Source organism: Canis aureus, chromosome 21 (genome assembly GCF_053574225.1).
Source record: "Canis aureus isolate CA01 chromosome 21, VMU_Caureus_v.1.0, whole genome shotgun sequence".
Classification (NCBI taxonomy): Eukaryota; Metazoa; Chordata; class Mammalia; order Carnivora; family Canidae; genus Canis; species Canis aureus.
This window is the reverse complement of record NC_135631.1, coordinates 8858028-8872933: the sequence shown is the minus strand read 5'-3', so window position 1 is coordinate 8872933 and position 14906 is coordinate 8858028. Positions and strand designations below refer to the sequence as shown.

The following is a 14906-nucleotide window of genomic DNA, read 5'->3' as shown; positions in this document are numbered from 1 at the left end:
TCTGAAGCGATGGAAGTGTCTGGTAAGCCCTGTGGCCCAATTTGGTGGCCACCAGCCATGTGTGGTTGCCGAGTGCTTGGAATATGGCTCGTGCAACCGGGGAACTGAATTTTAATGAATTTGGCATGTTTGAATGGGCCAGTGTGACTAGTGGCTTCTGTGAAGTACCGTGTGGGTCTAGACTCTGAAAAGTACTTTATCTGCTTTTCTGCAGTGTCCTCTCTCCCTTCACACTCTCTACCTGGTGGAAAGGGTCCAGGGCAAAAAGGAACTGCCCACTAAGATGTCCGTAAGACTCAAAGTAATCTACAGAATCAATGCAATCTCTAGAAAAATCCCGGTGACTTCTTTGCAGAAATAGAAAAATCCATCCAAAAATTCATATGAAATCACAAGGGCCTCCAAACAGACAAAATGATGTTGAAAAAGGACACAACTGGAGGATTTATGCTTTCTGATTTCAAAATTAACTACAAAGCTACGTTATCAAAACAGTGTGATCCTGGCACAAAGACAGATGTACAGACCGATGGAATAGAGAGCCCAGAGATAAACCCTCATTTATATGGTTAAACGATTTACAACAAGGTTGCCAAGACCACTCAATGGGGGAATTTTCAGGAAATGATGTTGAGAGAACAAGACATGCACATGCAAAAGGGTGAGGTTGGACCCTACCTAATAGCATGTATGGAAATTCATTCAAGATGGATCAAAGCCCCAAGTAAGAGCTGAAGCTATAGAACCCCTAGAGGAAAACACAGAGAAAAAGCTTTGTGACACTGTGGTGGGCAGTGATTTCTAGGATGTGATGCCAAAGTCACAGGCCACAAAAGAAAAAAGTAGATAAAATGGTCCTGATTAAGATTAAAAACTTGGGGCAGCCCGGGTGGCTCAGCGGTTTAGCGCTGCCTTCAGCCCAGGGTCTGATCCTGGAGACCCAGGATTGAGTCCCACGTCGGGCTCCCTGCATGGAGCCCTCTGCCTTCTCACTCTGCCTGTGTCTCTGCCTCTCTCTCTCTCTTTCTCTGTCTCTCATGAATAAATAAAATCTTTTAAAAAAATGATTGAAAACTTCTGTGTGTCACAGACCACTGTCCATGGAGGGAGAAGGAGACCCACAGAAGGAGCAAATATCTGCAAACATATGCCTGATAAGGGGTCAATATCCAGCATATATAAAGATCTCCTGCACCTCAACAACAATAAACTCGATTCCAAAACGGGCACAAGACATGAAGAGACACATCTCCAAAGAAGACATACGAATGGTCAATAGCACATGGAAAGATGCTGGACATCACCAATCCTAGGGGACATGCAGATTGAGGCCACAAGGAGATACCACCTTATGCCCATCACGTCAGAGGAGCGGCACCCTTGCCGCCCACTCATGGAGCAGCTTGCCCCAAATCCTGGAATGCAACTATGGAGCACGTGGTGCATTGAACCATCTTCATGTCCTCATGCATTCGTTCCTAGGCCAGGGAAGATGGGGAAGAAACAAATGTTCACAAAGGCTCATGGTATGGCCTATTTTATGCATCAGGTTGACTGGTCTAAGGGATGTCCAGGTGTCACAGCACTCTTCTGGGTGTGCCTGGGAGGGTGTCCTGAGACCAGCACCTGATGCAGCAGACCCAGTAAAGGACCTGCCAGTGGGGCGAGACCAGATGGACCAGGAGCCCAGATGGGACAAAGAGGTGAGGAAAGATGAATTCTTTCTTTCTTCTGGAGCTGACACATCCACCTTCCCTTGCCCTCCTGGTTCCCAGGCTTTCGGACTCTGGGACTCACACTTGCCCCCCCCACCCCTTCCCTTTTCAGGCCTTCAGACTCAGGCCGAAGCACACCACTGGTTCCCTGGGTCTCCAGCCTGCTGTCTGCAGATCGCAGGACTTCTGGGTCTCACAACCACATGAGCCAACTGCTGTGATAAGTCTCCTCCTGGTACAGACCTCTCTGTGCCCCACCGGTTCTGCTCCTCTAGAGACCCCTGGCTGATACACCCATAACACCCTGTGCAGGGGAGCCTGGAGTGGAGGCGGTGAGGTGTCCCCGGTCCCCCAGGGCGATGCACCTCTGTGCTCAGGTCTGAGGCCTGGGCGGGGCATCCAGCAAGGTGGTCCTTGGCAAGGTCCTTGGAGGGCACCAGGGAGGAAACCCTGAGCCTGGCCATCTCGCAACTGAGTCTGATGGTGGGCGGGGGGCTGCCAGGGACGCCCTGTGCACCTGCTGTGGCCTGCTTTGCTCTCTCTGAGTCTGATCATCACTTTCAGTGCCAGTGGATAAGGGATTCTCTGTGAGGTCACTGGACAAGTGCTGCTGCACCAGGCAGTGCCATTCATCCTGGCTGGGGGTGGGTGGGCTTAGAAATTCAATGAACCTGCTAACTAAGCCTGGCCCAGGTGAACACAGTTTCACAGCCTGGACATTCTCGGTTAACTCAGCTCTTGGAGGCCCTGTCCCAAGGATGCACACGTAATCTGCCTGGCGTCTCTCTCTGTCTCTCTCTCATATCCCCCTTCCCACCAATGGTGGAGGTGACAGATGCCTCCTGCTGATGGCTGGATGATCCCTGGGCCCCCACTGCCCCCGAGGGTTGATGAGCAGTCAGGTCTACGGACGGCAAGGCCTGGGAGGCAGGACGGACAGGTGACTTATGGGGACCTTCCCGTGTGCCCACTGGCTTGGGGGGGGGGGGCTGTCACCGTGGTGCTCAGCACAGACCATGCCGTTGCCAGTTGATGGATGAGGATTTGAAGCTCAGAGAGGTTCAGCACGTTGCCTGAGGTCTCACGGCCCCAGTGACAAAGGAAGGATTTGACTCCATGTGTGTCTGAGGGATGATTTTCCCGGCTGTGGGGGTGGCTGACCCTGCATGTGCACAGGTGAGTGTGAACATCATGACGGGGACAGGTGAGCTGAGAAGCCTGGGCACTGGTGGCTCTGGGCTCCCAAGTTCCCCAGACACTGGCCCTCAGGCTAGGACTCACCCAGGGCCCTTAATAAATCCAAATATATTTTTAAAAGATTTTACTTATTTATTCATGAGAGACACAGAGAGAGAGGCAGAGACACAGGCAGAGGGAGGAGCAGACTCCAGGCAGGAAGCCTGATGTGGGACTCGATCCCGGGACTCTAGGATCACGCCCTGAATTGAAGGCAGATGCTCAACCACTGAGCCACCCAGGTATCCAAATAAATCCAAATATTGTCTGAAGGAGAACCTCATTAATTTGTTACTGGGGTGTGTGATACAGATGCTACACATACATCCTCCCCCCACAGACACACTTGGGTCACATTAACAGAGGTATAGTGTGTGTATCGTAGGAGGTGATGATCCTGATATATCATAACCTGTTTAAGTCCACATGAGCTCTTGAGATCAGCAGTGGGCACAAAGAAAGACACAGATAAATGGGAGTGGGCCCAGAAGAAAGCAGACTAACTGGTGGGGGGTCATGTGGTTGGGTCCTGGGGTGCATGTGTGGAGGAAGTGGGGTGCTTGAAAGTGCTGCCCTGTTGTGAGTGACCCCAGGGGCAGAACCAGGGCCCATGCATTCTCAGGAGGACTCGGAGGCCGCAGCCAGCTTGGTGACTGGAGACTCCCGAGGTCTGTGTGGGTGAGCCGGTGGGGTCAGCCTCCTGCGCAGGGGACACGGCGGTCTGGGGTGGGAAGTCGGGCGGTGACTGTGTGTCCTTCCAGCCCCGGGGTTCTGCGACGAAGGTGTATGCGAAGGGGAGGGACTTCACTGAAGATTTTTTTCTGTAGATTTTTATTAATAAAAATAACCTTGACTTGAACCACGGATTTCAAAGCGTTCAGATTGGGGATGTTTACGTGGTGTAGCTGATGTCAGCATAAGCAGGAGCGTCAAGTCGAGGAACCGGCGCAGCGCAACGCCAGTCCCTGAGTACAAGGAGTCGCACGCGGTCAAGAGCAGCAGCGGCCTAGGGGGCAGAGGGCAGGATGGGCCTGGGGGCGGCCGGGGAAGGGGGCGCACGGCCTCGGGCCTGCACTCTTGCTGAAGCCAGGATGTCAGTGGATCTTTGATTCGTTGGGTCGCTGCTGCCGTGAGTTTCACACGAAGGCGGACGTCCGGCCCTCGGGGAAGCGTGAGGAAGCCCTGGGCCCGACTCTGCCTGTGCTCAGTGTGGGGGCAGCGTCGGGGGTCCGGGCACACCCGCGTAGCAGCAGGTCAGCGGTGAGCCCCCGGGTGCGGGCAGGGGGCTGCTGGAGCAGACGCGTGTCCCCTTCCTGGCCTGGCCTCATCCAAAGGACTGCCGAGGGTCAGTGCCCAGGTGGGCCCGACGTGGGGCTGGTCAGCGCGGGTGCAGAGGGGATCTGGGGCTCACCAGGGCGGAGTTCTGAATGCAGATTCCAGGGCCCTGGCGGAGACCAGCTAGCTCCTGGGGGCGCCTGGGTGTTGGCATTTTCCTCCAGCAGGTGATTCTTGGGTTCAGGCAGGCTCCTCCCCCTGAGGAGGGCTGCAGGGAAGGGAAGGTGCAGAGCAGGAGGGAGCAGGCCTGGGGAGCAGCGAGCTTCTGGGAACCCGCAGCTCCTAGTGGAGCCAAGGGGTGTGAACGTGGGAGGTGACGCCGGGACGTGGGCTGAGAAGGTGAAGGGGAAAACCGTAATACAGTGGCCAGGCACGTCCTGCCACCTGGCGTCCTCCCTCCACAGGGACGTGCCATTCCCAGCCTGCACAGTTCTCCTTCAGCTCTGGGCTCCGGCCTCATTGCCTCCTGGAAGCCACCCTGGACATCCCCTGGCTCACGCCCCTTCCGTGAGTCAGGACCATGGAGCCCAGTGGACGGATGGATGGACCTGACTGTGAGCACCGGGGGGAGACCCCCCATCTGTCTGCGTTGTTTGTAAGGTTCCTGGGAGGTCTGGGGGCTGAGCAGGGCTGGATGTCCAGCAGGCGAGTCAGAGGAGATTCCGACGTCCTTGGTCCTGCGAGGTCTTACTCTCCTGTGGTTTTGGTCTGGGAGGTTTGGTTCCGTGTATCCGCGTAGCTATGAACCAGCTCTCTCGGTGGCTCCCCAGAGAGCCCCCCTGTGATTGCTGGGCCCCCTCTTCCTTATTTCCAACCTGTGTTCCGAGTCAGGTCATTGGCCTCTTGTGGAGCCCCCACCTCCTCCCATAAAGTCCCTCCCTAGCAGCCTACAGGCCTGGCCCAGATCCCCCACCCCCCTGCCCAAGTGCACCCCCAGGGAGTCCTGCATAACTGGTGGTGAGGAGGGGAGGGTCCAGGCCTCAGGAGTTTAACAAGCGCCCCAGGTGATGTGACTGCACAGCCCGGCAGATGAGCTGGGTCCTTGGGGCAGCCCCCCAGTCCCCAACACCGCAGGGAGACCACAAACAGAGCCCCCCAAATTGGCTCATCCGCTGAGCCAGCCCCGGGAACTGAACACCAGACACGAAGGGTCCTCCGAAGGGTCACGGAATGGAAAGGAACAGGGACGGAGGGACAGCTTGGCTGGAATTGGCTGCTGTCCTATAGAAGCAGGAGGTCCGGAGGGTGTGGGGACATGACCCCCACCCCCAACGCACGCACAAACGCCTCTCTATTTTAGAAATAGGTCACTTGGAGCAAAGCACTGAGTGGTAGACTCACACCACCCCTGTGGGCTGCTGGGATTTCAGCCCAGGCTCGCGGAGGGGGTATGCCAGGGGGGCGTAAGGGGAACCTGCCAGGGGCCTGTTACCCCAGAGAGTCACCGGGGCCCCCTCGGCACCTGGAGAGAAGGGGGGAGGCTGGTGTGTCAGAGAGCTGGCCTTTGTGGAGGACGGTGAGCTGGAGCTGTCCCCCTTAGGGACATGCTCTGGGGACAGCTGGCACGGAGCCCCACGGCTCACAGATGAGAGGGTGTGGCCGGGGCTTGGATGGGACAACTGTCCGGGAAGCCCCCGAGGCCTGCCGCCAGCCCTACTCTTTCCCGCTGGCCCATGTGCTCTTTCTGGCATGTTCTGGCTTCCTGGCCAGAGTAGGTCTTTAGGGACCCTGAGTCAGATCCACACAGGGGGCCCGGGGGTGGGGGGTGGGGAGGTGTTCTAGGAATCTTGATCCCTGCCCTCCCGTCCTGGTTAGGTCACCCCTTTCTTGGCTAGAGAGAGGAGTAGCAGAAAGGGGAGCCTCCTGCAGGGCACCTCCACCCCAGTGCCGGGTATGGGGGTTTCTGGGGACTGAGACGGCCTTCTCGGCAGACCCAGATGGGCTCCCTGTGGGGCCCTGGCTCCTCTGTAGCACCCTCCTCACCTCCCCAGCCCCTCCGTCCCCTCCCTGCCTCAGGCTGACCAGGGGCTCATCTCTGCAGCCCTGCAGGTACCCCCAGTCCCTTGGTGGGCAGGGTTGAGGGTGGACGCTCTCTTTCTGCAGGACCAGCTGGGCACCTGCTGCCTTCTGGGCTCTCTTGCAGGGTGCACCCCCTTACTTAGGGAGCTCCCCAGGTGCTCTGAATGTGCTTGATGGTCCTGGATACCCAGTGCTCCACGTCCTGGTGTGCTGACCAGGCCCTAACAGCCCCCCTGCTCATTCACACTAAGGGTGTGAGTGATTGCCAGGAGCTTAGACTAAGAGGCTTTGCGTCCTTCCTGGGAGGCAAACCTTAATCATCTCCATCCGAAGGGATGTCCGATAAGCATCTCTGCCTCAGAGAATAGCTGTTGAACTAGGGGGTGGAGAAAGGTGCAGATGAATCATCAGATCTGAGACTCATTCCAGCCGACAGCTCCGGGTTATGGGTTATTGTGCCGAGCCTCAGCCTCCCCCTCCCATAAAATGGGGCTTTTATTTAATTAATTAATTTATTTAAAACGGGGCTTTTAACACCGCCTTCTTGGCCAGGTTTTTTGGAGAGCTCGATGAGAGAATGCCTGTGAACAGCAGGGCCCTGTGCCTGGCATGCAGCGGGCGCTCCACTGATGCTCTGTGCGTCTCAGTGGCCAGGATGGGTGAGCACCGGTGTGGGCGAAGGCCTGGCCCCGCGCGGCGGGCCTCATGAACGCATCAACTCGGAGGTGCCATCGGTCGGTTCCCTGGTTCCCTGTCGCCAGCGCTGGCCTTGTGAACATGGTCACCTCTGGCTCCCGCTGGGCACTGCTGGGCTCCACTGGGGTCTCTACCCTGCCCACCCGATCTGCCTGGACCTACTCCTCCCCCTGGGCCCACCCTTTCCCCCAGGCGTACCTGCTCCCCCTGCACCCACCGGCTCCCCCTGCACCCACCCGCTCCCCCTGCACCCACTGGCTCCCCCTGGGCCCACCTGCTCCCCCTGCACCGACCGGCTCCCCCTGCACCCACTGGCTCCCCCTGGGCCCACCCGCTCCCCTGGGCCCACCCCTTCCTTGAGTGGGACTGACTCTCCAGGGTCCAGTTTAGCAAACCCTTACCCCACAGTGACCTCTGCTGGGAAGAAGGGGAGTTGCTCCAGGGAGAAGTGGGAAGTAGGAAAAAAACCCTCACAACTGCCCAGGGGCAAAACCCACCAGCCTGGAACTGGCCCCTGCCCGGGGCTGGCCAGGGCCACAGCCAGCTGGAAGTCTCTCTGTGGGCTGTGGGGCCGGGGCTGGCAGAGGGCCCTGGGGAAGGAGGGCTCAGCTCACAGGGGAAGCGGCCAGCCTGGGACTCCAGGCTGGGATGCGGTGATGCCTCTACCCGCCAGGAAGGCAAAGTTTGCCAACGACCACCAGAAGCCAGGAGAGACGCCTACACCTAAACCCCCTCTGTCCCCAGGAGGAACCAGCCCTGCCGACACCTGATCTCAGGCTTGCAGCCCCTGGGTCTGGGCAGAAGTAAATGCCTGTTGCGAGCCCACTCTGTGGTGCTTGCTTACAGCTGCCCCAGGACACTGAGACACACCTGCTGTGCAGGTGGAAGAAGGAGGCATCCCGGGGCTCATGAGTGGGTGACAGGTGACAAGCAGGGGTCGCAAGGGCACTGATGCCAGGTGTTGATCACTTGGCCTGTGACTGGCCCTTCCCTGCTTTGGAGAAAGGAGAAAAAGTCTCAACTGCAGGTCAGAAGAGAGGGGCTGGGGGGTGGGGGTCTCACGAGCTCAGGATCCTGCCTGGCCTTGGGCCCCAGGCCCTCCCCACCTCCTCTGGGGAGGCCTCTGGCAGCTTCAGGCAGCAGGGCCCCGAGCCCCGGGTCCCCTGCTCACGCCTCTTTGCCACCCCCCTACCCAGCTCTCCTGACTTCGTTGATTTTCTAGCTTGACTGTGAACCCTGCCAGCTGGGGTGGTGCCCATGCTGGTCTTGAGACCCCCTTGAATGTTTTGTGATGTGTGGGGGGCCAAGGTGACGGCATCTGTGGGAAGCCCTTAGCCCGGGCCCTGGCGCCTGGAGAGGCCTCCTTGCTGATGTGCTGGCCGTAGCAATCCTGGCCTACACACCTCCATGTGTCCTGTGCCCTCTGCATGATGCAGAGGACCCCGGAGGGGCAGAGAGAAATGAGTGAGAACCTGCCCAAGGAGAGAGGGAGGAGACAGCCTTGCTGACAGGGGGTGAGCTGTAATTTAAGGCAGCTGACAGGCCCCGTCTGTGCCAGGAGGCCCACGCGAACTTCCTTCTCCTTCACACACCTGCCAAGGACGGCCAGCCGAGGCCACTGCAGGTGCTGTCAGAGCTCGGGACCCAGGAGGCTGGCCTGCATGGGCCTGGCTCCGTCCACCGGTGTCCTCTTCAGAGGGGCCCTGGGGGTCGGGTCTGCTCTGCAGGTGGGCTGGCAGGTGGTGGCCTCGAAGTTGGTCAGTCGGGGTGTTATAACCAGGCTGCCCTGGGCTGCATGCTGAGTGCACCTTGCAAACCTCACGGGGAGCAAAGCAGAGAGGTCTCAGCTCCTGGCTGCTGCCATCTGGGCCAACAGACGGTAAATAGGGAGACAGAGGGCAGCAGCTCACCCAAGGGCAAGTCACCCCGGAGACCCTCTCTCAGAGCCCCTCCTCCCCGCCCCTGGTGGCTCCCAAATGTCCTCAGCGGCAGGGGCAGCCAGGCCTCTTCTTGATGGCCGGGGCTCGCCATGAACCACTGTGGATCGGGCCTGGGATGAAGGAGTCTCTCCCCTGCTCCATTCTGCCCGCTGCCACCCAGGGGCTTCGGCTGGGCTCCTGCCTGGGTAGCTGGGTGCTGGGCCTGGAGCCAACCCAAAGGCCCTGCGTGCCCCCCTGTATGGCCAGGGCATTAGCTTCCTGCACCCTTGGCCTCTTCCTTGGCACTCCAGGCCAGCTCCCTGCTCTGACGTGGCCCCGGGTTTCCCACCCGCATGTGCCTCCTGGCTCCTGCTCGCCTGGGCTTGGGACCCCCTCCCTGATGGGCTGGTTCCTTGGACCCCAGCCTCCTGGGTTGGTGACCACAGTAAGAGCTGTTTGACCTTGAATGTGACCGAATCTCTGGGGCCCGCAGAATTCTAGGTCATTCCAATGACCAGATGAGCCCGCCTTGGGCGTGGGAACATGTGAATTGGAGATATTGCTCCCGTGATGGTGTCAGGTGACTTGCAGCAGGGCTCCTTGCCAATTAATGGAGGTCCCTGATCAGTTGTCTTTGGGGTCACGAGAAGGGAAGTTAGCAGGGTGGGGCTCCCGAGTGTGGTTTACAGATGGAGGGGCCACATGGCAGGGGACTTGGGGTGGCCCTGCTGGCAGCCAGCAAGGAAACGGGGCCTCAGTCCCACAGCTGCAAGGGATTGAATTTGGCCAAGCACCCGGATGAGCGTGGAAACAGACTTGTCCCCAGAGCCCACAGGAGCATCGCTGGCCAGCACCCTGATTTCTGCCTGTGAGCCCCTGAGCACCGGACACAGCAGGCCTGCCAGGACGGTTGGCCCACAGGAGATAATAGCTGGGGTCATTTTAAGCTGCTAAGTTTGGGGCAATTTGTTACATAGCATGAGTTAACTAATACAACAGCCACATGCCTCAGTTTCCCCAGCTGTAAACCGGGGTCATTGCGGCCCTGACTCACAGGTAGTTGTGAGGATTGATGGAGGGGCTCCTGGGTCAGTGCACTTAGGAAGCAGGAGGGGGGCACGTGTCACTGTGATCGAGTCACTGTGATCGTGAGAGGGCCCCACACTGGGCTGGCCCTGGGCCTGACTGGGGCCAGGGAGCCTGCACACCCCCCACTGCTCTGTTACTCACTTGTTCCAAGTCTTTCCCCTGGGGCCTATGGGTCAGGGGTGGAAGGGTGGGGGCCCCGTGTAGCTCTTCCTTGCATCTCCTCGCCGCATAGGACTGGACAGGGCCCATAGATGTTTGGTGAAAATATTCACGGCTAGACAGAGGAGCCGCTGGTCAGAGAAGGGGTGTGGAACCCACGTGGGGTCTGGCGAGCCCTCGCTGTTGAGGGCAGAGCAAGCCTGACTGAGGGAAGGGACGTGAGCTGGGGGCTCCTCCCCGCGCCTGCGAGCCTTGCTCCTGCTGAGCCGGTCCTGATGCCCAGATGGGTCTGGGGAAGGAGCCAGGGCAGCTCAAGGGAGGGAGGGAGGGCAAGAGCCAGGGCCCCAGGGCTCCGCGGAGGGCAGGGGTGTGCAGGACGGGCACATGTGTGACGAGGATGGACAGGCCAGCCAAGGAGGGCCATCTGGAAGATGCTCCTGGCTTCTGGCTCCGGTGGCCAGCTGTAAATCAGGGCCTAGAAGGACTCCGGGACACATCCCAGGTTGCCTGGTGCTGGTCCCTGGCTGGCCGGGTCTGTGCATCCTTGCCCGCCCCAGCCTCACCCAGGGGCAGGGAGAGGAGGAGGGAGCCCAGCCTGTGCTGGGCTGGGGGCGGAGGCTGGGGGGTGGCAGGGGGCAGCCAGGGTGTGCCGGGAGTCTGGGCAGCAGGGCCCATGTGGGACCCAGGCGGTCCAGGGGGGCTCCTTGGGAAGGGAAGCAGGAGCCCAGCCAGCAGGCTGGGTTTGGGGCTGTCCAGCCCCCCTCTCATTGCTTACACTGGCCCAACCGCACCCCCAAAGTACCTGGAAGAGTCACCTCCTTCTCAGACTCCTGCCAGCTCCCAGCCCCTGCCCCCAACCCTGCCCATCACCACGGGTTCCCTTCTAGAGAAGAGGTGGGGAGGGGCCAGCATCAGGGGAGGGGCCCGGGACCAGCACCTCAGCCTCTGCCTCTGCCTGGCTGTGTGCACAGCACCCCAAATCCAGGGCCTCCCTCCTCTTTCCCGGGTCCCTGGCTGCGGGGGAAGAGATTGAAGATGTGAGGTTGCTACTTAGTATTCCTCTCCTCACCTCCTCCATGCTGGCGGCCAGGGCGAGGAGCCAGCCAGAGGCAGTGGGAATGTCGAGGAACTGGGAGCTATGTTCTCTGAGCGGCCGCAGGCAGGGTCCAGCCCCTGAACCCACACATGGTGTCTCCTGGGAGGGTGGCCGGCCAGCCTGGGGCAACTTCAGGGGCTGGGGATGCAGAGCAGACCTGACGTCCCCTTGCTGTGGAGGCCGGAAGCTGCTATGGGGCAGTCTGTGTGGCTCCCCTGCTGGCCCCTGGTGGTGGAGGGATCTTACCTGCTGGGCTGGGAGGCTCAGACCCAGGCGGGCAGCGGCGGGGCAGGGCCGTGGGGCCAGCCACCCTGGGGGCAGAGCCCAGAGGGACACCGGGCCCCTGCAGAGAGCCATCTGTGTAGCCTGCATTTATGGGGCATTTCACCGAGCACTGCTGCCCCCCCCCCCCCTGTCTCCAGCACGGGACTTGAAGCTCCCGGCCTGTGGGTACTGTATCTCGCCCCTACAGGCCTGTCTGGCCCCTACCTACCTGACACATAAATTTGGTTTCCCCGCAAAGATGAGTGGAAGACACAACATTAAAGCTAATGATTGTTTAGTTAAATATCATACAGCCAACATACAGGTAAAGCATCATGTCATGATGGGCCACTACCCCCCCCCACACGCACAGAGGGGGTCATTTAATGCTCACAAGGATGGCCAGGTGGGCACAATTATTTATACGACCGTCTCCATTTCACAGGCGGGGAAAGAAAGGCAGAGAGAGGGTGTGGGAGGACACACAGCTGGGAAGAAGCCAGGTTGGGGTCCAGGCCCCACCGTGCCGTCCCCATTGGGCCACCCAGCCCAGTCCAACCAGCTCTTGGCCAGAGAACCCAGGGCTCCAGCCTGAAGCCTTCCCCCGCGAGTGCACCGAGGGTCCTGAGCGGGCCACTCCTGCCCCCGTGGGCGCTAGCGGGGCTGTCCTCTCCTGGGTTGTGCCACAGTGGGCCTGGGCCGCAGCCACCTCTGTTACATAAACACCGGAGGAGAGAGCCCAGGGGAGGGCCACCGCCAGCGGGACCAGCACCAGCACTTACACAGCCGCAGCGGGAGGGGCGGGTGGCTAGAACTGGGAAAAGTGAGGCACTCTCATCGGAGGACGACGGAGCCAGGAGGGAGCTGGCACTGCACCCGCTTGCTCTTTCTGGGCACCTGAAAGTGACCTCCAGCTGCCCCACACAGGAGCCTTCGGTGACACTGTCCCCCCATGATGCTGGGGGCCCCGGATCTCAGGTTGAGGGGCAGCTCCCCCTAAGTCTCAGGCCTGAGGCCAGGCTGCCTCTGGCTCCGCTCTTCACAAAGTCCCCACCGGCCTGGGGGGCCCGGGGAACTGGGGCCACGGACCCCACGATGAGCTCCCAGGTCCAGAGGAACCCCCCACTACCACCCAGAGCACCCCTCGGCCTTGTCCACCATTCTGCCAACGCCCCTTGAAAGTCTGGTTTTTAGAAAAGAAACAGTTGAGGGAAAAGAAGTCACCGGCGTTGAGAAGGGGAGAGCGCGCTGCACAAGGGACCGCGAAGGGGGCGCCTGTCTGCTGACGAGTCCCCAGGATCCCGTCGCCAGTCGCCGGCTGCCCTGCCCCGGGAGGAGGCCGGCTCAGGAGGTGCCCTGGAGGTGGCGCTGGCCCGAGCGAGCGCCCGGGATGTGGGTGCAATGCAGCACCGCACGGCCGCCCCGGCCCGGCCCCCCGCCCACCGGCTCCGCGCACGACCCCGCCGGGCTGGGCGCTGCTGGGGTGCGGGCAGAGCAGGTGCCCGCGGGCCGCCTGCAGCCCCCAGGGAACTTGAAGAAGTCAGCGGAAACCCGGCCGCTCGCGCCACCTGCCGCTCCCGGGCCCCCTCCCCACGGCTCCGGTCCCCAGTCCCGCGTCCTCAGTGCCCACCAGCCCCGCCCCCCGCCTGCAGGGGGGTGCCCTTCCCCGCGGGGCCCAGGAGAGCCCTCCCTCCTGCCCCACTCACCGTGCAGCAGGGCATGTGGGCGCCGGCTCGCTCCCCGCTCCGGGTGGGTCCCCTGGAGTCTCAGCCTGCAGAAGGCTCGGCCGAGGCCACCGCCCAGGTGCCCTGCGCCTGGGCTCTCCTTGGCGGGGGCCCTGCGCCTCCTGAGCTGGCCCCGGCTCGCAGGGACTCTCTGACTGGTGGCCGGGGATGGGGCCACCCGCAGGCAGCAGGGCGTGGTGGCCGCTGGCCGGGCAGGTCGGGGGTCACCGCAGGTCCGGCCGTGGAGATCCCGCTGCACTCCCGGCTGCTCTGCTTGCACTCTCGGAGCCCGCAGCTGCCAGCAGCGGGACCAGCTGTCCAAGCCGCCTCCTGGGCGCCAGACAGATCTGGTTCCAGCCCTGGCTGCGTCCTTCTGAGGTGCACGAGGTACAGGCTGGGGTGTTACCTAACACCCCCTGCAGCCTTGCCTTCTGTCTGGCAGGTTGGCTTAGGGATTGCAGCGGGAAACACCTGAAGACCCTCGGGACAGGGTGGTAGGGCCCCTGCTGACCTCCTGGCCTCTCCCTCCAGGCAGAAGTGGGGCAGAGCCTGAGGCACAGAGAGGGTGGGTGACTGCCTGGGTCACACAGCGCGTCAGGGGCACTGGAGAGTCTTCCTGTATTCGAGTGTAATTCCCCATCCCCTTGGGTGTCCAGCTCCTCCCAGCACCACTGCCAGCCTGGCCCAGGCTGGTCCTGCTCAGCTCTGCCCTCTCTACCCTCCCCTTCCTCACCCATCCATCCAGCCCAGCTCACCTCTGCTCTGCCCACCCAGTCCTGCCCTGTCCACTCTCCCCTGCCTCGCTTGTCCATCTCAGCCCATCCCATCCCAGCCCTGAGCTTTCCACCCTCCCCTTCCTCGCCCATCCATCCAGCCCAGGCCACCCGTCTCTGTCCACTGAGTCCTGCCCTGTTCCCCCTCTCCTGTCCAGCCTGTCCAGCCCAGCCCTGCCCTGCTCTGCCCACCCAGCCCTGCCTGTCTACCCTCTGACCAGCCCAGGCTGGTCCTGCTCATCCCTGCCCTCTCTACCCGCCCCTGCCTAGCCCATCCACCCGGCCCAGCCCAGCCCTCTCTGCCCACCCCTCCCCTGCCCAGCTGTGCCCCAAAGAAGGCCTACAGCTTTGCAGGAGCAATAGTTGACAAATATTTTTTGAGAAGCTGGGCTGGAAGAGCATCCACGTGACTCCTCGTAGGAGTTAGGGAAGCGGGCAGTGGAGCAGACGGTCTTCATCCAGACTGTGTCAGAAATGCCACCCCTGGGCCTTGGCTGTGGGTGTCTCTGCCTCCCCAGTGCCAGCCTCTCTTTGGGCTGCAGAGTCACCCTTGGGCTGCAGGATTCAGGGCTTGGGGTGGGTGGTGGGTGCAGACAGTGACCTGGGCGGCCAGAGTTTCAGTCCACTTCTCCCTGCATGGTCTTCTAACATGACCCTCGCACTACTCCTTTGCCCAAAAGTATCATATTGAGGCGGAGGCAGAAAACCTTGGGCATCCAAGGCCTGGGCTTTGTTGACTCACTTTGCCACCCTCTGGGCAAGTCCCTCAGCCTCTCTGTGCCTCGGTTTACCTGACCTTGTTGGGATATGGAGTGGTGATCTCTGTAGGGAGACATAGCCGAGTTCACCGTGTGTAGTAAGTGCTCAATAAACACACTGTG

At 60.8% G+C, this 14906-nt stretch overlaps 1 protein-coding gene across 1 annotated transcript in view; it reads right to left on the bottom strand.

Moving 5' to 3' along the window:
- The window catches only part of OSBPL5 (oxysterol binding protein like 5), a 75709-nt gene extending 62324 nt beyond the window's left edge, over positions 1-13385 (bottom strand). The window contains exon 1 of the mRNA XM_077862820.1: positions 13235-13385. Within this exon, the coding sequence (XP_077718946.1) occupies positions 13235-13249 (15 nt within the window). The 5' untranslated portion in view covers positions 13250-13385. The remainder of the gene's footprint in view (positions 1-13234) is intronic.
- Between the last annotated feature and the right edge of the window lie 1521 nt (positions 13386-14906).